The sequence below is a fragment of the Chelonia mydas genome, chromosome 12 (assembly GCF_015237465.2).
Source record: "Chelonia mydas isolate rCheMyd1 chromosome 12, rCheMyd1.pri.v2, whole genome shotgun sequence".
Lineage (NCBI taxonomy): Eukaryota > Metazoa > Chordata > Testudines > Cheloniidae > Chelonia > Chelonia mydas.
Genome location: NC_051252.2, coordinates 5,933,210 through 5,956,672, shown reverse-complemented (window position 1 = coordinate 5,956,672; position 23,463 = coordinate 5,933,210). Strand labels below are relative to the sequence as shown.

General features: G+C 52.9%; 1 protein-coding gene across 6 annotated transcripts in view; it reads left to right on the top strand.

Annotated features, from left to right (window-relative positions):
- Positions 1 to 1,803: 1,803 nt before the first annotated feature.
- Positions 1,804 to 23,463, top strand: part of NDRG4 (NDRG family member 4) — an 87,478-nt gene continuing 65,818 nt past the window's right edge. For 2 of the 6 annotated variants that reach the window (XM_043526147.1, XM_043526151.1), the window contains exons 1-2: positions 2,888 to 3,041; positions 21,532 to 21,623. In XM_043526147.1, the coding sequence (XP_043382082.1) occupies positions 3,005 to 3,041; positions 21,532 to 21,623 (129 nt within the window). In that variant the 5' untranslated portion in view covers positions 2,888 to 3,004. Of the gene's footprint in view, positions 2,100 to 2,667; positions 3,042 to 21,531; positions 21,624 to 23,463 lie in introns of those variants that run through there. The other 4 variants (XM_043526149.1, XM_043526150.1, XM_037877855.2 and 1 more) reach the window with 4 other exon arrangements.

Sequence of the window (23,463 nt, the reverse complement as noted above, 5' to 3'; positions counted from 1 at the left end):
TGCGAGTGGTTAAATGGATTCCTTCAGCGGTAATGTGAACCTTGAGCTCCCATTGGCTCCAGCGTGAGCAGGAGATATTGATACCACACAGAGAGCCTTCATAGAGCTTTGTGGTATGCTCGAGTTGCAGATCCCCTGCACAGCATCCCTAAATCCTGCCTCCATGTGCGGCGTAACTGTACCAATCTAGGTCACTCCACACTCAGAGGGCAGCATTTGCCCTTTACAATCTCAGCCTAAACACGGCACTTAACATACCGCTAGCTTTTGGCCTAGAACTTCTTTCTTGCTCAAAGGAAGTGAACGCAACTGACCTTAGGTCAAAACCGTGACTTACATAGGCTGGGAAATAAATGAGATGCTTAAAAATCATTTATAAATCAGTGTCAGTTGGTGGCTTTGGCAACTAGTGTGTAATGTGGAAAGCGGAAACGTTTTCATCCCTGCTGCAAATTCCTGTTGAAAATGTTCAGCTGGTTCCAGTGCGTGCTGGGTTTTGGAGTGGAATATGGGGTTTACTGGGCTGCTCATGGGCTACCGTCAGGACAGAACATAGATCCCCCTGCTCCAAAAGCACAAGGCCCTGCCACTGAGGCTAAGAAACAAAACTCGTTTGGCTGCATTCACTATAGGGCTACGATAGGGGCTGGTGCAGGAACGGGCAGCAAGGTGCACCTACTAGCCACTCTCCCCTAGTTAAAGTCAAGGCTCAGGCTTTGCAGTTCACATGCCCTGGCAAGCACCTCAGCAGGTTCAGCTCCAGCACATGTGGTCTGAGCAGAGGGGCTGCACCCTAGCCCTGGGCTCACCATCATCTTTAGGGGGGGTAACAGATGTGAGAATCATAGAATATCAGGGTTTGACGAGACCTCAGGAGGTCATCTAGTCCAACCCCCTGCTCAAAGCAGGACCAATCCCCAACTAAATCACCCCAGCCAGGGCTTTGTCAAGCCGGGCCTTAAAAACCTCTAAGGAAGGAGATTCCACCACCTCCCTAGGGAACCTATTCCAGTGCTTCACCACCCTCCTAGCGAAACTGTTTTTCTTAATATCCAACCTACACCTCCCCCACTGCAACTTGAGACCACTGCTCCTCGTTCTGTCATCTGCTATCACTGAGAACAGTCTAGATTCATCCTCCTTGGAACCCCCTTTCAGGTAGTTGAAAGCAGCTATCAAATCCGGCCTGATTCTTCTCTTCCGTAGACTAAACAATCCCAGTTCCCTCAGCCTCTCCTCATAAGCCACGTGCCCCAGCCCCCTAATCATTTTTGTTGCCCTCTGCTGGACTCTTTCCAATTTTTCCACATCCTTTCTGTAGCGTGGGGCCCAAAACTGGACGCAGTACTCCAGATGAGGCCTCCCCAGTGCAGAACAGAGGGGAATAATCACGTCCCTCCATCTGCTGCCAACGCTCCTACTACTACAGCCCAATATGCTGTTAGCCTTCTCGGCAACAAGGGCACACGGCTGAGCCGTATCCAGCTTCTCCTCCACTGTAACCCCCAGGTCCCTTTCTGCAGGCGCTGGTGCGGGTCTAGACGCCGCCAGGCTTCTCCCCTCCACGCCCCCGGCCCCCCCTGCCTCGCGGGGAGGGGGGCCCCCTGCAGTGCCAGCCCCAGCCGGGGGCCAGGCAGCCGGAGCCGGGGCGGGCGCCGGGCTGAGCGCTCCCACCCACGCAGCGCTGCGCGCGGGGCTGCCCGGTGCGCCCGCTCCCTGCGCCGCCGCTGCGCGCGACGCGCCTCCAGCCCTCCCCGACGCAGCGGTGCCGCTCCCCTTTAAAGCGGGGGAGCCCAGCCGCTCCCTCCCCCTGGCTGCAAACCCAGCGCCGCCGGCAGCCGCATCCTCCCGCCGCCGCAGCCAGACGAGCCCCCGCACGTGGGTGGATTTACACCCCGCGCCGGCCGGCTGCACCCCCGCGCGCCCCGGGACCGAGCCTGGGGGCGACGCGGTGCGGCGGCGGCTGCTCCTGGGGGGTGGGGCGGGGGGGCTCGCGACCCGCCCGCGCGTGGGGACTTTACCGCCGGGGGAGCGGGAGGCTGCAAAGATAGAGGCGCAGAGGGCAGCCGGAGACCCCCGCCCTGCATCGCACTGATCTGGTGAGTCTTGGGGGCACGGCCCCCCCCTTCCCCGTGTCTCTCCCCTCCCCTGAGCCCATTCCCCACCTCCTGGAAGTCACCCCCCCCCCACCCGTGGCGCCCACCCCCACGAGAATGCCCCCCTCCCCCAGTAAAGCCTTTCTGCCCAGATCGGACCCAGGGAGGTGGAAACGCAAGCGGGGGGGGGGGGGGGTCGGTTCTTGGCTCTTCTGCACCTGGTTGGTCCAGGCACGAGCTTCCCAGCGGCGGCCCTAAAAACGGGGCCCTGTTTGTATAGCGCTCAAAGGTAAAATCGGGCTGCATTTCACCACCCCGGTAGCCTGGCCTTTGAGGGTGGGTGTCCCTCTTTGGAGCTGGGAAGCAGCCCTGCTTTCCCGGGGCCCCTTGTTGCTGCATGCGTGCCGGCAGACCCCCCCCCCCCGGCTTTGCAGACATGACAACTGTTGTGTAGGGAGGGAAAGCTTTGCTCTTTTGTTCGAGAAGTGGGGGGGGGGGGGGGGGCCGGCTGGGGTTTTGTCTCCGAGCCCGCAGCCTGGGTTGGCGGTCCATCTGTGCCTGGAAAACCCCAGCCGTGCGGTGCCAGGCTATCGGCTTTTTTAGTGCCTGGCATTTTTGCAGCGTAAGTGAGGGGTGGGGTTTTTTTGTCTTTTTTTGTGAAATGGGTGAAGCTCCTACCTATCTGCATTGAACAGCCAGTCTCTCGCCTTCTCTCACACACACACACACACATATGCTCCATGTTGCACTTCCCACTCCATCCAGGCGCCCTGTCTCATTCCTGATCCAAGCTGCTTTGGGCTCAGAGGACTCTGATCATCCCTCGCTAGTGGATTTTCCTTACTGATTGTCTCCAAGAGCTCCCCCCCCCCTTGCCATTTTCACCTGTTGGGAGAATACGAATCACAATGAAGGTTCTGGGACATAAGATAGAATTATTAACAGGTAAATGCTGTTTTTTTTTTTTTTTTCCACACCATTCCAAAGGCACGGTTCCGTCTGCTGGGCTGATGGCCAAGTTACTTTCCAAGCTAAAGTCGAATGGGTTTTCCTACTTCTAGCCCAAGCAAAGATTCTTAAATTGATATAGCTACTTTCAGCGGCACTGCAGTGGCATAATGACTTGGGGCAAAATCCTGCGCGTCGGGGGAAATCCCCAGGCGCAGACCTCATCAGAGACTGGCTTGAGCCCTTGGTCAGGTGTCTGTCTAGAGGAGAGGGTGGGGATGTGGCTTTATGCAAGAAAATAGTGGTGGAGAGTTCTTATTTATTGACTCCTGAACAGGAGGCGGTGAGATGGGTTGGCTGGCTGCAGGAGTCCAGGTTGATTCAGAGCCTGGGTATCTTTCACTTTTGGGGGCAGTTTTTCTCCTTCCCTGATCCTTCTCTCTCCTTAGCTAGTTAATGTTTGTGCAGTGCTTGGAAACGTGAAGTGCCATGTAAGTCTAGTTTGCTTTTCCTCAGTGACCAGCAAATTCCCTGCAGCCAGCAGTTTTTTCTGGGGTATTGCCCTCCATCCTGCTCGGTAATCTGCCTGTTCCTGTGGGGGTGGGTTAAGGAATGGAGAAGGGGGCCATTTCTCCGTGCAAGAGGCCGCAGTTGTGCCCTATGTGACGCATGATGCTTTCTGCCTCCTCCTCCACAGGACCAGTGATTGATCCCAAACCCTGGTATGTGCGGGTGGGTCAGCACCCCCGTACTGCGTCAGGGTTCCTCAGACAGGATGGGCATTGGAGAGTCCTGACTTCCCCTGCTGCCTAATGGCACCACTGCCTGCCCACCCACGGTACCTGGGGATCTCGCTTGGCTTTTTCCCTGTGTTGCTTCTGGTTGCCAACAGCCCGTGCATCTGCCAGGATGCTGTGACTGGGCAATTCAGGGTGTACTATGGCAGCGGGTCCCTCTGATGGGGGCACTGTGTGTTTGGGGCCCCCAACCTATGATAGGGCTGTGAGGTGGCAAAGAAAAGGGCCTATACTTGGCCGCAAATATGTCTGGGGCTCTGAGTTAGCTGCAGCTCCTCACCATGTTTGAGGGGCAGGATTCACAACCCCAGGGAGTTCACAACCCCGAAGAACAACTCTAACTCTTGGTTTTACTGCAGTACTCTGCAGTAATGGCCCCCAACAGGAGAATATGGAGATATTCTGGTAGGATCTTTTTGCTGTAATAATAATCCCTAGCTCTTCTATAGCATTTTTAATCAGTAGATCACAAAGTAGGACAGTGTCATTTCTGCACTTTACAGATAGTGAAACTGAGGCACAAAGTGGGAACATGACTTGTCTAGGTCAATAGAATCCAGCACTCCTGCATCTCAGACCCGAAGAGATCCTTGATCTCCTCCAGAGGCTAATCCCCTGCACCCCAGCAAGGGCTGGAGCTGGGGGAGGAGGCAGCCCAGTCTGTAACGAGGGAAGCCATGACCAACTGGTGCGGGACCCAGACAGGATATCTGGAAGCTGACCTGGGGTGCATAATCTGCTGGTTTTTATGAGCACCCACCTTGTTGGAGTGTCACCAAGCGAGTAAGGAGATGTGGCTGAAGCCAGGGTCCCTCTTATCGCAGGCTGGAGGAGCTGCTGCAGGGAAAGTGCTGGAATAGGCATGGGTACTGTCTGTTTTCTTTCTTGCCTCAAACCCTCCTGCGCTGTCTGGCTGCTTTTTTTTTTTTTGGCTTTCCCGCTCTGAGCTCTGGGGATTGGGGGTGGAGAATAGGTTACAGTCAGCCATAGCTGCAGCCCATGTAGACAATCAGTAAATAAAGGGTCCCTCTTCACGGTCAAGGCTGCTGTGCTTGGGGATCTCATTAGCTCACAATAGCACCTAACCAGCTGCGTGATGTATGTATAAACCGGTTTAGTCTTTGGGGACCAGAGTGTTTTACAGTATCAGGAAAGATCAGGGCTGTAATAGAAATCTGTAACATGGTTCCATCTACACAGATGAGACTGAACCAGACCTCAGCCTTCCACATGTCAGAGTGGATGTGAAAGTGCGCACATACCCTCGTGTCTGGGCCCGTGCCCCGCATGGAACGTGCTGCTCTCTTGTTGACCAGTAGGGGGCGAGCTTCCCTTGGCATGGGACTCTCCCGCTGCTGGCGTCTAAGGCATTGTGAAAGCAGCGAGAATGTTGGCACGAGTTGGGTGGCCTTCCGGCCTGGGCTTCTTGGGGTAGGGACTGGAGGGATGCTGGAGAATGATGCTGATTCTCTTGCCCTGTGATCTGTCCAAACTGGGGTGCCGTGTGTGTGGGGCCACTGATCTTTCCTAAAGTGGGGAGGGGAGGGGAGGGGAGCATACCCTATTGGGGAAAAATGTGCTCTGCAAGGGGCCAAGATGAATTGTATGAGGATGCTTTCCCTTGGTATTGACATTGAACCAGTGGTGCCCTCCCCTCCCCTCCCCTCCCCTCCTCAGGGACTCCAGGTTAGACTGTGACGCTCTGATGTAAGCTTTCTCCCCCCATCCCCAACTGGCAATGGATGGAGGCGAAACTCCCTTGCCTCCTATTTCGCTGCGGCCTTGTTCTACACGCTCGTGATTCAGGGTCTCCTCCTGAATGCTTCCCTTGCCTCCCTCCTCCTCCGATTGCTCCAACTCTCCTTCGCTCCTTCATCTGGCACTGGGCCAGGCCTGGCTCCTCCGGGAGGTGGTTTCGTTACTCCCCGTTGATCAAGGATTGCTGTATTAGCCCAAAGGCTCCGTGATGGGACTCCTAAGGAGTGGGGGCCGGCACCAAGCAGGTGTGTTGATAGATTAGCCGCCGTGCCGGCTGGCAGTGCCTGCGTGTGTGGCAGGCGGAACCGCTGGAGAGCCAACAAGTCGTTCAGTTTGCTCAAAGATCCCCAGTGCAGCGTTGTAATTCATGAGCGTAACGGCGGGCACTGTGTGATCTGTATGCGCTGCCCTTACAGGGACACTGCTCTTTATAGCCTCCCCTGCTCTTTCCCTCTCCCGTTCTTAGAACCCTTCCCGAAGCTTCATAATAAACATTCTCTCCCTGACGTACAGTTTATTCCTTCTCCAGGAGGTTTGGCTGTGGTTCGCCAGTGCAGTGAAAGCCCAACGTGGTTGCCTTTTGTTTGCTTCTTTGCCTGTACTCTGGGATCTGCAGGAGAGGGTCTCTGGGAGCAAAGGCAGGATTTGCTCCTTTATTCTGATAGCTCCTTGGGGCCAGGGCTGGCCCTCACTTTGTACAGTGCCTGGCACAATGGGGCCTGATCATGGCTGCAGCCTCTAGGTGCTGTGATAATGCAAAGAGCAGCCCGTCCATTCATCAGCACTCCCTGCCTGACACATGTAGAGGGAGATTCGAGGAGGCTTTTCTTTCTGCGGTGTGGGATTAGGGGGAGAGCTAGCCCCTGGAAGCAGACTCTCCGGCTGTGTTACATGGAGTTAAATTGAGCCCTGGCACAAGTGGGTGTTTCTCCTCTATGCTTCAGTGCAGGTTCTCTTTGTTGTGGTAAGAGAGAGCCAGTCATTGCAGAATCTGAGGCCTGAAGTACAGCAAAATAAGAGGCATAAGCGACAAGCCCACATGGGTTCTGCTTGGGCTCCCCTGGGGTTCAGTCACTTGGCTTTTGCTTTAAGTCTCCTCCCCAGTTAGTGTGGTGAGGCTATTGCACTCTGGTGGGATATGCCCGTGGCTCTGAACGTGGCCAGGGGAGAGCACAGTGTGATACTCTCCATGGGAGTGTTCCACCACCTCCAACCTCGCACAGAAAATCCCCAGTCTCCCTCTCCCAAATAGTCCTACCGAAACTGTTCCTTGTTTGTGTCTTGGGCCAGTGATGCTGGATTGGAGGGTTGTGGATGGAAAGATGACAACACATGTGGGGCCCCCATATACAGAGGCAGGTCTGCTGTGCCAGGGGATCTCATTAGAACACAGGAGTGCCCTGACCAGGTTATAACACGGTTTGGTCCTAACGCACTACGATTAGCATGCAGGCCTTGAGTCGGAGCCCGGGTGTGATGTTCTTCCCATGACCAGGCCTGCTCAGGAGGTGGGCAGCTGAATGTTGGGCAAGGTGGAATTTGGGTGGCCTTGGCTGTTAGCCCTATGTAGAGGCTGTTACAGTCGGTAAGTCTGAGTGATGCATGGTGGGTTACAGTTGCCAGGCCTCGGAGGACAGGGAATGGTCTCCTGGCAAGTTGGAAAGACATTTTTCCTGGTCTGTCTCGACCTGGTTATCCAAGAGCAAGGATAAGTCTAATACTGCCATGCAGCTTTGCAGTAGGATGGCAATCAAGGAGTAGAGGGGAAGGTCGCTGGCTCCTCAAACCGTTTCCCTTTCCAGCGCCCCTCTGGGCAGAGCTCCAGGCAGCTGTTTTCATCCTGGTGTCCATCTGTGGCCGGCACTGACATTGTGCGAGAGCACAGAGCGGGGCAGTTTGCTGAGATAGACGTACAAGGCAGGGTGGCATCAGCACACCCGTGGCAGAGGAGCCTGCGGTGCCTGCTGATTTCCCATAGGAGTCTGTTGAACAGAAGAGGGGGCAGGCTTAGCTTCTGCAGGATTTCACTGAGGAGGAGGAGCATCACTGCGGAGATCTGCTGGGGAGATGCGATGACCTAGGCTAGCACCAGGCTGCCCATCCTGCCTGGTCACGAGGGCAGGTCAGTAGCGCTGTGTGATCTGGTGTGTTAGGAAGAGCACAGGAGTCTGATCACATATGCTGCTCAAACAGCTTCTGTGCTGGGACCAGGTCTGAATCCTGAGTTGAGGGGCTGAAGACAGAGATTGGCAGGGACTCTGTTCTTGGTGGAATGGTGTTGCCAAGGAATGGGGTAGAGAGATGCATCTCCTTATGTCCGTGCTGAGTGTCGTCCAAACCATTTCAACTACTCCATTTCTTCTGAGAATCCAAACTGCTGGCAGAATGTACTCCTCAGCCCCAGTACACTGAGCCACCCCAGAGTTTCTCCTCCGCTTAATCTCCTGGCAGGACTGAGTGTTCCCCCAGCTGCTGTGTGGCTGGCTGAGTGCCTGGAGTAATGCCAGAAACACAGGAAGCTGCTTTGCTTTAGGAGTTGGGAACGTTACCTGCCATTGCTGGGAACCCCAGAGCCCTGCACAGGGGGAATGGACCTTCCGATTGTTTGTTTGCAACTTCAGTATAAAGCTGTTTTATTTCTGGTCTGGGATCTTAAGCTAAAAGGGACAATGCTTTTCCATTCTCCTTCAAGTCCTTTTGCCTGCCTCAAACTTCCAAAAAGCCTGAAAATTGAGAGTCAAGATAAAATTGACTGTGTGGCTCTGTCCTTCACTCGCACTATGTCCTAGTGTATGTACTGCATGTTACACTCAGTCATCACAGTTCTCAGACCCTGCGATACCTCGGCTTGGCCGTGAGATTGCAGCACAAGGCTAGGCACTGAAGGGCAGTCCCCTCCGTGAATACAATGCGTCAGCACTGGGATGCCGGGTTGACTGCCCACTAGTCACTAGGGAAGGGGCCAGTCAGCAAGTTTTCAGGCAGGTAGATTGTTGGCTTGTGCATATTCTAGTGCCCCCAGCATGCTGTGTGTGGGGAATGTCACAGCTAATGCTGAGCCCATCTCCTCTTAAAGCCCTGCCTGCTCTATCAGAATACCTATCTAACTGCTGCTCTGAAACATGGTCGTGCATTAAAACAGGGCTTCTCATTGTCAAACGAAGGAACCATGTCCTGGATTCCGTCTCTGCTAGGGGAGCTCTGCCAGGCCGTCCTGTTGACACCGTGAGTGTCCTTTGACACTGTTTAAATCATGTTTTTATTCTGAGAACTAACTGCTTAAATTGTGCTACCGCCCTGCTCTGTCCAAGCCAGTAATGTGGGTTAAGCAGATGGGTCCCCAAAGGTGTCTGTCAATCCGAGATAAAACCATCTCAGGGGAGAACTGGATGATCCCCCAGCAAGAAGGCTGTCGCAGCAGAATCTTACTCCTAGTGTGGCTGTCAGCCGGGGGAGAACATGGGCCACTACTTTCTATTCACACAGGCAGGAAGGAACCATATCAGAACATGATTGGCCCACAGCCATGGTTCACAGCTGGGTTTAAACACTGGGGCAGGGCTGTATCCCACCAAAGATGGGATCTTTGAGGCCATTTCGGGGTTCAGTGGTAGGTGAAGCCTAAGTGGAGCCCGCGCCAGGGGCATCCCATTGAGTGTCGAATGTGTGGACTTTGCAGACCTGCGAAAAAGCTACCGGAGGTGCTACCCTCCATTCTTACCCTGGGGTCTGGGCCATTCACATGCTGCAGTGATGCTGTTTGATCTTCCATGTGCAGATCCCCCTTCAGCTCTGAACATCTTTGCATCTGTGGCTTGCAGTCTCACCTGTAACATCCCCTTGATCAGTGCGGTTTTCGGTGGCCTTATTATTTAGTATGGTAGAATCCTCTTGGCTGGCACGGATCCTGACGGAAGGGGGAAAAGCACCTGTTAAGCGATACCCCTGGCCCTCAGAGGTTCACAGGGACGAGTTGCACTGGCGAGATTTGTTTGAATGGCATAGCTTGCTGTGGGGAAAAAAAAAAAAAAGGCATGAAAAAGCTAGAGAAAACCATGTGAAGGCAAGAGGAGTTATTTAGCAGCCGTAACAGAGCAGGGAAGCAGCGTGATGAGAACTGAGGAAGGTGGAGTGGGAAACCCGTGCTAGCAAACCGTGATTTGCTCCTGTTAGCTATATAAACTGGCTGCATGCACCACCTTCCGTGCCAATTAAACAGGCAAGGAACACCAATAGTCCATTGTTCAGAGCCACTGAAAGATACTGTACTGAATCTCTGCCCCCAGCCGCTCTCCCAGTCGGGCAGGGAGAGAACTAGTTAAGTGGCTGCCATTTGAATGAAGCATGTTGCCTTGGTGTGTACGCCACAGTGATTGATGCAGGGCTCGGACTTCAGAAACACCTTGCAATGAGTCAGCTCTACCTCCAGTACACAGCCATACCAGTCACAGTTTTCTCTAGATCTCAGAGATTTACAAAGGAATAGTTACACTGGCCCTCCTGTTTTACAGATGGGGAAACTGAGGCATGGAATGGCCAAGTTATTTGCCCAAGGCAACATAGCTAATCCATGGCAGAGCCAGGAATAGAATCCAGGCCTTCTGATTCCCAGTCAGGTGCCCTATGCTGTAGGCAAGCTGCAAACCTTACAAGCCTTTTGGGCCAGCAGGTTTTTGTGACTGCACTGTCTGTGTGGGTTCAAGGAGTGGTTGGATGTGTATTGGTATGGGGAGAAACCTGAAGAACCCTATCTGGCCCGTGCTGTGTACAGAGAGCTGCGGGAGGGCGCCTGGAGAGCTATGGATGGGGAGCTGGTCTAGCGACCACATAAAAACAAGAATGGCCCTAGTGGGTCAGACTAGTCGTCCCTCTAGCCCAGTATCCTGTCTTCTGACAGTGACCAATGTGAGATGCTTCAAAGGGAATGAACGGGAGAGTTACCAAGTGATTCATCCCCTATTGCCCAGATGCCACATCTCGCAGCTTAGCAACACTCAGCATGGGGTTGCATCTCTGACCATCTTGGCCAATAGCCAAAGATGGACCTATCCTCCAGGAACTTATCTAATTCTTTTTTGAACCCGGTTGTACTTTTGGCCTTCACAACATCCCCTGACAATAAGTTCCACAGGCTGACTGTGCGTTGCGTGAAGTCCTTCCTTTTATTTGTTTTAAACCTGCTGCCTGTTAATTTCATTGAGTGACCCCTGGTTCTTGTGTTTATGTGAATGGTAAATAATGCTTGTTTCTCCACACCATTCATGATTTTTATAGAGCTCTATCATATCCACCCTTGCTTGTCTTTTTTCAAGACTAAACAGTCCCGGTATTTTTAATCTCTCCTCATAAGGAAGCTGTTCCATCCCTGTAATGATTTTAAAATATATCTTTTGAGATGGGGCACCAGAACTGCACATCATCATTGTCGTCAATCCATTGGCGTTTGAGGATGATTGCCATAAAATGAGAGCCAGTATGCAAGGTGTAGGCATACCATGGATTTATAAAGCTGCATTATGATATTTACTGTCTTATTATCTATTGCATTCCTAATGGTTCCCAACATACTGTTCGCTTTTTGGACTGCCGCTGCACATTGAACAAATGTTTTCAGAGAACTATCCACTATGACTCCAAGATCTTTCTGGAGTGGCAACAGGTCATTTAGACCCCATCATTTTATATGTACAGTTGAGATTGTTTTCCAATGTGCACTATTTTGAATTTATCAACATTGAGTTTCATCTGCCATTTTGTTGCCCAGTCCCCCAGTTTTGTGAGATCCCTTTGTAACTCTTCACAGTCTGCTTTGGACTTAACGATCTTGAGTAAATTTGTATCGTCTGTAAACTTTGCCACCTCCCTGTTTACGCCTTTTTCCAGGTTATTTATGAAGATGTTGAACAGCACTTGTCCCAGTACAGCTCCCTGGGGGAGACCACTATTTTCTTCTCTGTTCTGAAAACTGACCATTTAGTCCTATCTTTTTGTTTCCTGTCTTTTAACCAGTTTCTGATCCATGAGACGACCTTCCCTCTTATCCCATAATTGCTTACTTTGCTTAAGAGCCTTTGGTGAGGGACCTTGTCAAAGGCTTTCTGAAAGTCTGAGTACACTATATCCACTGGTTCGCCTTTGTCCACGTTTATTGGCCCCCATCAAAGAATTGTAATAGATTAGGGAGGCATGATTTTCCTTTACAAAACCCACGTTAACGCTTCTCCCAACAAATCATGTTCATCTAGGTGTCTGATAATTCTGTTCTTTTCTATAGTTTCACTCAATTTGCCTGGTACTGAAGTTAGGCTTACCAGCCTGTAACTGCCAGGATCGCGTCTGGAGCCTTTTAAAAAAAATTGGTGTTACACTAGCTATCCTCCAGTCATCTGATACAGAAGCTGATTTAAGTGATGGGTTACATACCACATTTAGTAGTTCTGCAATTTCATATTTGAGTTCCTTCAGAACTCTTAGGTGAATACCTTCTGGTCCTGGTGATTTATTACTGTTTAATTTATCCGTTTGTTCCAAAACCACTTCTGACACCTCATTCTCAGACAGTTCTTCAGATTAGCCACCTAAATAGAATGGCCAGGTGTGGGAATCTCCCTCACTTCCTCTGCAGTGAAGACTCATGCAAAGAATTCATTTAGCTTCTTCACAATGGCCTTGTCTTCCCTGAGTGCTCCTTTTAGCACCTTGATCCTCCAGTGGCCCCACTGATTGTTTGGCAGACTTCCTGCTTCTGATGTAGTTAAATTTTTTTTTTGCTATGCACTGCTAGAGAGGACCAGACCCAGCAAGCAGCTGACCCAGTCTGGAGCCTGGGCTGGGCTGTTCCACAGTGCATGTGCTCCGCTGTTTGCACGGAGACTTAGGTGAGCTCTCGCAAATAGGGAGGCTGCTGTGTTATGGAATGAGGCTGTATGTGTTGGGGCTCGTTCACTTGTTGTGGACTTGGGACCTTGGCAGGGCGAGAATATGGCTTTCACAAGCCTTAATGTACTGGAGCTGGGACTCCTGGGCTTGGTTCCTAGATCTGCCACTGACTTGCTGCATGAACCTGGGCAAGCCGTTTTGCTGGTGTGTGCCTCAGTTTCCCCAGCTGTGAAATGGGGATGATCATTCCTTACTTCCCGGGGGTGCTGGCTGGCTGTATTCACAATGTCCTGAGATGCTATGAGATCCTCCCCTGTGGAAGGGCAAACTATTATATAATAAAAATAACATTTAAGGGACAAATTCCTGCACCCAAGCTTGGGTAACTGCGGGAAAATCCCCAGTAAGATATAAATGGATGCAGCTGGGTAACACTAACAATAGTACCCCCCCCCATCTATCTATGTAGCCTGGCCCCATGGCCCTAGCTCACCCTCACCCCTGTGAGGCATTATCCCCATTGTACAGGTAGGGAAGTAAGGCCTAGAGAGGCTAAGGGACTTGCTGAAGATCACACAGGAAGTCTGTGGCAGAAAATTCCCATCTCCCAAGTCTCAGGCTGGGGCCTTAACCACTGGACCATCCTTCCTCTCCAAGTGCCTGGAGACTGGAGGTTTGCTCATTAACTGGGTGTTAACTGCTTGCCCAGCCAGCCTGACCTTTCCCTGCTGCTGTATGATCGATCAGCTGCCTCTGTGATGTCCTTAAGGTTGCCGACCTGAACTGGGGCTGGATGAAAATTCCCCCCGCTGTGTTAAAGGTGCCAGGTTTCTTCCATATTGAGCGGTCGGTGGGGGGGGGGGGACTTTTTTTTAACCCTTCCATGGATGTGGTGCTGTCATCGCTGCTCTTGTGAGCCGTGGTCTGCTCCCTGTGCTGAATGCTCAGGTGTGTCGGGGGTTAAAGCCATGCTTGTGCCCCGTGATGGTGATGGGGGATAGTGATCAGAGAGAGGTCTGCCCCACCACTCTTTGGGTTAACCCGCCATCTGCGTGTTGCGTGCCGCCTGAACGCTCCATCACCTGGGATAATTTCTTCGGCTAGAATAGAAACCCCCCTGGGTCTGTGCTGGGCGTGGGTGGGTCTTCAGGGGGGGCTCAGCCCAGAAATCTCCCTGACAGAGGGCTGCAAGTGCTGCCTGGGAAATGCAGCCCCCGATCTTGTCGGCAGGGCTGAGTTCACTGGGCCTGCGGCTCCATTTGTGGCGCAGTTTGCTCATCACGCTGTACAGCATTCACTCCTTCTTGCTTTACTGAGGCATTAACCACCTCGTTACTGGGGTCGCCCTTATGGAAAAGGTCTGCAGAACTGAACAGAGAAGTCTCTCTCCTGGACAGCCCATGGAATTCTGTAGCAGGAGGCTCATTCCCTGTCAAACTCCATAGGTTGATAGAGTATCTCCTAGAGAACCCTGTTAATGTCGTCTTCTCCATGAAATTCCCCAGGACGTTTCTGTAAAGGGTGACCATTGCAGTCCTGCCCAAAGCCTCCCATGAGCTGGGGACTTTCTGCTCTGACTTGCCAGTGCTGGAACTAGAGCTTATCTGAAACATTAGGATTTTTCTGTGGAAAATTTCAGCAATTTTTGTTGACCGTTTCCATGGAAAATTTAGAGTTTTCAATGCAAAATCCAAACTCCAAATATTCTGAAATGCCACCATGGTGCCTCAGGGGAGTTGTAGTTTGGGTGCTTCTGCCTTCAGCCTCTCCTATATGCCAGGCTCCCTGGTCAGACTACCCTCTTGGTGAGGGGAAGCGGTGCAGTTGCATGGCTGCAATGCATCATGGGAGAAGAAGTCCAGTTGGGAATCCCAGTCTCTCGAGAAGAATGGGAGAAACAAAGCACTTATACTGCAACTCCCATGAGGCACCACAACAACATTTCACCCTCAAAGTATTTTTGGGTTGGGCATTCACTTTAACAAAAAAAAAAGGAGAGAGCAGACATTTCCAGCCAAAAACGTTTTCTGGTTGAAAACCCAATTTTGCATTAATTCCCCCCCCCCCCCGCCCCCGGCAGTTCTGACAGAAAATGTTTGACCAGCCTTAGCCAGAAGCTCTATTTACAAGAGCATTTGGAGCAGATGAACACTCCCTTGCCACTCTCGTTTTCTCCCGCCTCAGCTCCTTCCTATTTCAGTCCATCCCTCCACATGCCGCTGTCTCCACTGCACCCTTTTTATAGCCTTCTCCTCTGGGGAGCTGAGTGGCAAGGGGTTGCGCCAAGATAGGAACAGAGGAACAGAGACGACCTGTGCATACCGATAGTGGGGGGGGCAGAGTGAGGGCAACTGGCTTCAGCAGTGTTACTGAGCATGCTCAGTCCGTGTGAGCATGCGCCGTACAAGCCAAGCCGCAAATCTGGGGGTGGGCACATGACCCCGCATGCCCCCCCCGCATCACTCAAGGAGCAGGGCAGGGAGAGTTACCAGGCAGCGCCCTCTGCTATGCGTGGTGCGCAATGGCTGTGTGTGAAGCCCCGCGTCAGAACAGCTGGGGAGAGATTTGGCATCTAAAAATACATCCCGTCTGCATTGGGTCATCCAGTTTCCATGGATACAGCTGAGCCACGGGCTGTGTGGTCAGGGGCTTGGATGGAACAGGAACGATCTGTCCCCGGTGCAGTCCAGGTGCACTAACGAAGCCAGGTGCTTTTCCCTATCAATGAACACCCAGGAAACCAGCTGGCACTGGCTAGCAATGTGTGACTCTCCAGTATCACCGCTAGCCTCCTGCACGGACCCAGGAGGGGATGGTGTGGGAATCAGTAGAGACCTACCAGACCTACCTTGGCTGGGAGCCCTGGGTTGTCAAAAGAAATCTAAATAGAAAAGATTTCCATTGGGAGGAGGAAATGAGGCCTAAGCCTGAGGTATCAGTCAACCACTTCATTGCTGCCTAGTGCACCAGATCCATGGGGCAAAATATGCTTCTGGGATGTGTGGGTCTTGAGGGCTCTGCACCTGACTCTCATCTCATGCCTGGGTGAATAATGAATCCATGGAGTTGCACCCATTTTGCAGCATTGAATCCCCATAGGTTACAATGGTGGTTACAGGTGATTGATGCTGGCATCAGTGAGATCAGAATTGACTCTAAGCCAGGGGGTGTCTAAGGTGTGTCTCACCTTGGGATGCAAGTACCATCCCCCTGCTTCCTCTGCAACCTTACTCTGGGCAACGGTCTTGGCAAGCACAATTTCCTGGGCCCTTCTTTCCCTGCGGGTGCATAACGTGGGCCTAAGTGTTGTTCTCCTTGAATCTCTGATTCCGTCAGGCACAAGCGAATACGCCTGTGACAAACACCTGTTGTGCCAGGCACCTGGACGAGTCCTGCGAAAGAGGCCCGCGCCACTTTGCTACTTCAGAGCCATTCTGATCATACCAAGCTTGTCAGGGTCCCTGGGCTCTGGCTCTCTTGACTGGTGCTTCCTTCCTCTCTCTCCGCTCAACGCATCCCCACAACTAACCTGGGGAAACTTCCCCAGTCACGCTTTTGGCAGGTTGGCCCTGTACTTCTCCACTGGCCGAGGCTTCTAGCCCTTCTGTCCTGTTGGATTCTAGGCTGGCTTCAGAATGGGGGAAATCCAGGACCCACTGAAGTCGGTGGTGGAACTGCCACTGTCTTCAGTGGGGCTAGTACTTCTCCCCTGAGATCAGCCTCTACTTGATAGGGGGATATTGAAATTCTGTTGTACTCCAGGTGAGCAAGTTTGGCCCTCGGTTGCTCCTCTGGAGCACCCATGACCTCAGTGAGGTTTCATGGATGTAGCAGGGCAAAATTTGGCCCTTGGTCTTACAGTTTGTCCCCCTTTGGTCCCTCAATTCAAAAGACTTGACTGTCCCCCTCACTTACACCAGTTCTGCACTGATGTGACTCCAGGGTCGCTACTCCTGACGTACAGCCGGGAATGGGAGAGGTGAATCAGGCTTCCTCTTACCCTCAGATGGCTGCCTCAGAACAGGAAGAAGGAACGTAGAGATTCTCCCTTCACTTAATTCTATTTCAGAGATGCCGAGAGTTGGGATTTCGTCTTTAGTTCTGCTCAGACTTGAGCCTCGGTCCTATCATTTTTAAGACAACCAGGATAATGAAATTACTCTACCATGAGAAGCCTGGTACGGGCTTAAAGACCGGCAAATAGCACAAGACACGTTTTCTTCAGAGGAAACACCAGGAGTTTGCTGTGGTGGTATTCACGGCCTGCGTGATTTTGCCCTCCCCCCCCCCCCCCGGCCCCCCAACGCTCCTGGTGCCTGATACTTTCATTTTTTGATTTTCATGTTGTGCAACTGAATGCTCCAGGTGAATGTGTTCCTCCCTTAGGTCTTGCCTGGTATGCCTAAAAGAAAAGGAGTGCTTGTGGCACCTTAGAGACTAACCAATTTATTTGAGCATAAGCTTTCGTGAGCTACAGCTCACTTCGTCGGATGCATAAAAGTGGAAAATGCAGTGAGGATGTTTTTATACACACAGATCATGAAAAAATGGGTGTTTATCACTTCAAAAGATTTTCTCTCCCCCCCCCCCCCACGCTCCTGCTGGTAATAGCTTATCTAAAGTGATCACTCTCCTTACAATGTGTATGATGATCAAGGTGGGCCATTTTGTAAGGAGAGTGATCACTTTAGATAAGCTATTACCAGCAGGAGCGTGGGGGGGGGCGGGGGAGAGAAAACCTTTTGAAGTGATAAACACCCATTTTTTCATGATCTGTGTGTATAAAAACATCCTCACTGCATTTTGGCCCATGGGCCATGACTCCTCTGCTGTCATATCCATGGGCCTCTCTTGAGCAGAAGTTCCCCAGTCCTGCCCAGTAGTGTGGCCTGTGGGTATGCACAGCTGTCTCTTAGGGGCAGGATAAGACTCGGTAGCCCTGCTGAAGTCTCCAAACCCTCTTAGGGCTTGTCTACATGGGAACGGCGTCCTCTTTGATGCTAAGAAGGTGGGACTACTGGTAGAACTCCCCATGTGGATGCTTATTCCAATCAAAAAGCAGCTTTGTTTTGGATTAGCTCAACCCCTTCCAACACAGAGTAAATTAAACTGCCTAATGCCACTGCTGTGCTGGAAAAAGAGTGTCCGTGTGGGTAGTCACACAAGCATAACTATAGTGGTTTAGTTATACCAGTGTAACTGGGAACACTTTCCTGGTAGACAAGCCCTTATTTAAGACCCCCTACCCTGCACTCCCAGGGCAGTGGCTCTCGTTGCTCCATTGCAGAGCCTGGACCCTGGGACAGGGCAAGACTTACCCGACTGCAAGCTGCTCGGAGCGGGAGTGCCCCCCCGTGCTGAGCTAAGGAGCCCAGTGCAGAAATGCAATGGGAGGGTAATGAGCAAATGCCTTGTAATGGGCAAACTAGGGCATCCTCACGCTGCTGCCCTGCCCTCTAACCCAGCATTGTCTGCACGGGAGTTAATTAATCTCAGCTGCCTGACACCTCTCTAGGGAAGTGAGAGGGAGGATGGTTTGGCTCAGGCTATATATAGAGGGCGGAGAGTACAAACGTGAGGGTGCGGAGGGGCTGTGATGTCTCCTAGGTAGGCGTGCGTGTGTTTCAAGCCTGAGGCTTAGCTCAGCAGATGGGGTAGAAGAAGTTCAGATCCATGGGTATTACTCCAGGCTCTAGCTGTTGTGTGGCTGGAGGGGCTCTGTTCTCTCTTGGGGGGGGCCCACACCAAGCACTGCTCTCCGTATTCTTTGCAGTATTCAGGTGTGGGCGCACCCCTTGAGGGCAGGCTTTTGTTCCAGTCCCCCGTCGTATCACTTTGTGTGTAGCCTCCTTGTGCTGCGGCAAGCCTGACGCATGTCCCAAGTCAAGCGGGGCTGGCCCTTAGCTGGGGGTGGTGCTGCTGGGACGGTGCCACGTTTCACTGTAGGTTGGCCACGTGTGGTCACAATCCTGTGGCTCTTTCTACAGAGGCAGGAGAGTTTGCCTGAAATTCCAGCGTGGACTCTCCATGCTGAATCCCCTGCTGCTCGGTCAGTTTGATGCAGCCTCCTTCAAGTCTGTTGTAAACTCTTGTGCAGTGGAATATAGCACCCCAGAGGTGGCTGGGGAGGGTGAAACGATTGGTGTATAAACTGCTTTGTGCAGCTGAGATTAAATTTATCGGCAGCATCTCCCTGCTGTGTCTCCCTCCCCTCCAGGGTTTACACGGGAGGCTTGTTTCCCCCCTCTTCCAAGATCTTTTGCACAGTTGAACTCTCTGTTTAAACCCGTCCAGCTTAGATTGGAAGCTCTCTGGGGGCAGGGATGTTATTTTGGGTCTGTGATTGTACAGCCCCTAGCATGCCGGGGGCCGGGGCTGTGTCTAGGACTCCTAAGTGCCGTGGCAATACAAATAATAAATGATAATTAGGGCCCTACCAAATTCACGGCCATGAAAAACACGTCACAGACCGTGAAATATGGTCTTCCCCCGTGAAATCTGGTCTTTTGTTTGTTTTTACCCTATACTATACAGATATCACGGGGGAGACCAGCATTTCTCAAATTGGGGGTCCTGACCCAAAAGGGATTAGCAGGGGGGTCACAAGGTTATTTTAGGGGGGTCGCGGTATTGCCACCCTTACTTCTGCGCTGCCTTCAGAGCTGGGCGACCGGAGAGTGGCGGCTGCTGACTGAGGGCCCAGCTTTGCAGTCAGCAGCACAGAAGTAAAGACCAAGCCATCCTTCCTTGTCCACTGCTGCTGACCGTGGGCTCTGCCTTCCGAGCTGGGCTCCCGGCTAGCAGCCACCGCTCTCCAGCTGCCCAGCCCTGAAGGCAGCACTGTCACCAGCAGCAGCGCAGAAGTAAGGGTACCCCCTACAATAACCTTGCGACCCCCCCCAACGCCTTTTTGGTTCGGGACCCCTACAATTACAACACTATGATTTCAGATTTAAATAGCTGAAATCATGACATTTACGATTTTTAAAATCCCATGCCCGTGAAATTGACCAGCATGGATGGTGAATTTGGCAGGGCCCTAACGATCATGCTCTTGCAGATTACTCAGCAATGGGTCTGAAGGTAACTGCTGCTTTCTGCCCACAGGATGGAGTTAAGCACAGACCTGTGCAAAGAAAGTGAAACTCTTGTCTTATTGCCAAGCAGGAGCTTGGGCCCGGTTTCCTAAGGTCCCAAACGGTTGGAGCCAGCTCAGCGCTGACTTGCATGGGTTCCATATGTAGCTGTTAAGAGTCAACAGTTCCCCATACCTCCGATTGCAAACCTGGCTGTTCCAGCTGAGCTTTTCCCTCGCCTCTGAACCTCAAACAAGCTGGGGCTTTGTACATGCACTTGGGTGCACTGATGGGTTAATCTGGTGCAAACTCCGGCATGGACACTTGGTTAAGAGCAGCTGCTTTCAGTTTAGTTTAGGTCTATTCCTAATCAGCAGGAGCTTAAACCGAATCAGCCAGGTTTCTGTGGATTTAAGCGCGTCCGCACCGCTTTTTGCATCAGTTCAACTGACTTCACTTTCAGTTGCACCTTTCGTTGAAACTGGTGCAGCTTTGCATGTGGACACAGGGCAGAAGGAAGGATTTTTGTGACAGCCCAGTCTGATATGCCTGAGGGTTATGCAGCTGTAACAGTCTACCCTGCAGTTCCATAGGTAATCTCGATTTATTCCAGGGGCTTGGACGTCTCAAACTCCTGGCTATTAAGGGGCGACAGCTCCAAAGCCTGCAGAACTGACGGCCCTGATTCTAGATCAAGCTGTCCGGGGTACTCACCTGACCCCTGCGCACCCCTCACAAGTGTTAAGGCATTTCTCCTCACAGCACCCCCGGTGGGCAGGGCAGACCTGTTATCCTCGGGGTGCAAAGCAGGAGCGGAGGCACAGAAAGACCGAGGCCGAAAATGTCTTTAGGCGCCGTTCTGCTCAGTGTTGCAAGGCCTAAGACCCAGCTCCACAAAGGTCGTTAGGCTCCTAACTTCAATGGAAATAGGAACCTAAATACCTTTGCAGAGCTTGGCCTGAGTGACAGAGGATCCTGGGCCCCTTTCAGTGAGATTTAGCTTTACAATGCTGAAGTGACGTAGGAGCCTGAGTGGTGCACTGCCTAAATACTTTTAAAAATCAGGGCCTAAGTGACTCAGCCAAGGTCACCCAGGATGTCAGTGGCAGAGCACAGATTTGAACCCAGCTCTCCCAAGTCCCAGGGTGCTCCCTGCCCTCGATGACCACTTGGAAGATCCAGCCAGATGCTGCCCACAAATTTGTCAGTGCTTGTGGGCTTCAGCCCAAAGGGTCCCCCCGGGCCAGCCAGCTCCGCGGGGTGCGCTAGGATGAGGGCACTGAGGTTAAACCCCAGGGCCCCTGGAGCGGTGAGGGACATGCCCCTCTTTCGGGTAACGGGCTCGTGGCTGAAGCAAGGAGCTGGGGTGCGATTCCTCCGGAGAGTCTTGTCACCCAGCGACACGCAGGAGCCTCCCTCCCCACGTGGGAGGGTCTCACAGGCTGCAACCCAGGGTGCCCTCTCCTGGCAGAGCAGTTGGGTGAAGGCATCATGCACATGTGCCTGCGCCCCTGAAGGTGAGGGGGCATCAAGCGGCACTAAGCCTGTGAAACCCTCCCTCTCACCTTGGTGGGGAAGTTCCCCTCCCGCTGCCCGAACGTGTATAGCGTGGGCAGCAGTCGTGCCAGCTTTACCCACCCCACCAATGCGCCCCCCTCTAGGCACGACTAGGGTCAGACTCCACGGCCCAGTCAATCCCTGGCCCCTCTGCTATGGCTGTCCATACAGGGGACCAGCTACTGCCTGCTGAGATAGCCACCATGTGCTGGGCACATCAGCCCCATCCTGATGCCACTCCAGATGGACCTTATTGGAGAGCTGATCCTTGGGGCTCGCACAGCAGAGATCTGGCTGCTCCCCTCTGCAGCTGGCCCTCGCCAGCTCCAGCCCAGAACTCAGGCTGAAGGTCTGTGGGCAGTGCTAGGAGGCTGACTGCCAGGCAGCTGACCTGTGTGCTGGGTTTTTTTCCCCTTGCAGGGCTGCTGCTGCAGGAAGTGACCATGGCAGGGCTGCACGAGCTGCGATTCACCGAGGAGAAGCCACTGCTGCGAGGCCAGGATACCGAGCTCGTGAGTTGCCTTCCTGCCCCACCGTCCCCCCGTACATCCCACCTGTCAGCCTCCTTCATTCCCAACACGGAGGTGCCTGTGCCGAGCGAGGAGGTGTTGATTGTATGGAAAGGCTTCCTGCCTTGCTTTGCCCTAGCCTCTGTTTGATCTGTTCACCCAGCAGCACAGGGTATCTGTAATGTACTGGCTTTGTGTGTGAGTGATGTTGCCCCCTAGTGGCTCAGCCGACAGGGTGGATAAGGGATCTACTACTGCCACCAGCTAGGGGAGCTCTCCTTTAGCTCAAACGCAAGGGATCTAGCCCTGGCTCTGTGTGTGTGTGTGTGTGTGTGTGTGTGTGTGTTATTGTTATCCTCCTCACACACCTTGTCCTATAACCATAAATTTACCAGTGCATTCTGGGATATGCATCTGTCCCAAAGATCCGTTTCTCGGAGCATGGGCTTTTGGATAACTTCCACATAGAGATGCAGCTAGGAGGACTAGCTGACCTGAAACGAGTTGCAGTGTTTGCCCACGCTGAAGGGAAGCCATTATAGGCTGGACTAGTTCAACTCGATTTGAGCTGAGGGCATAGCTGGCTTTGTGAGCCGTGAGGGTGACATCATGTGGCCCAACTGAAGAATGACAGTTTGCACCCTGCAAGGTTCTGAGCATCTGGTAGCCGCTGGGCCCCTGTGGAGAAGGTGGCCAAGAATCAAGTGCTTGTCTGTTCCTAGTGTCTCCACTGCTCCCCTCGGCACAGCCCGGAGTGCAGGCTGGCTGCAGTGATGGGCAGCGCCCAGCTGGGCAGTAGGTTCTGAAGCAGATGGGAGGGTGGACAATGCAAAGGCAGGAGATGAGGGTGATCGGGCTTCCCCCACCACTTCCTGTTCCTCAGAGGCTCCTTTCATGGCAGCCTGTGTTCCATCTGGAGTCTTGCTCCTAGCTCAGCTGCAGGGGGTTCTCTGACCGAATGATGCAAGATCACCCACCTGCCCCTGCCAGGCCTGGGAGGACGGGACGACTCACAGGGACTCCCCCCACCCCGCAATCAGACCTTAGTAGGTATCTGTCTCTGGCAAAGCTCCCATTCGATGCCTGTCGTGAGAGAGCAGAGTGGGAGGGAGGCGCTGTCTGGAAAACAAGTGGGAAGGAGTTGGTGAACGTCAACAAGCTGACTTCTTCCTACAGGCTAGAAAGTGTGGGAGACCCAGCCAGCCCAAAGAGCACGCCCCCAGCACAATCTCTGAGACCTGGAGGAAGGGGAGAACGCACGGTCATCTTCCTGAGGCCTGTTGGGTGGGTGGGGTGCAAGAGACAGGTCTGGTGGAGCTGAGTTGATGGGGGGAGGAAGGGGTTGGAACGACTCTCACTAGCTGGGTTTGGGTGGGCTTGTTCCTCCCCATCCCACTATCTCCTGTGGCCTTCTAATGTCCCTTCCCTAATCCCCTATGCGGATGAGAGCTCCAGCATGCCCTTCTCCCTGTCTTAATGCTGACCTTGAAGGGCCCAGCTTGGTCTGCCGCTTTCCTGGGTTCCCCCAAGCCATGCTCCTGGAGGACCGTGCTATCTGGATGCCGGGAGGTGTGGAGGGCTGGCTGGTAACCTGGGTGAGTTCAAGGAGCAGGCAGCTTGCCAGGCCCAGCCAAGAAATCTGCGTTCTGAGTTTAACAGGGAGGAGGGGAGTAGTGATGGGAGGGAAAAGACCTGGGCAGGAGGCAGCTGCAAGGAGCGAGCAGACTGCAGCTTACGCTGAGATGGTGCATCCATTGTTGCACCATCCTACCTTGCTGCCCCAGCTATGTCAATGCACCTCCAGCCTGGCCTGTGGCACTCCCTGCTACTGCAGACACATCAG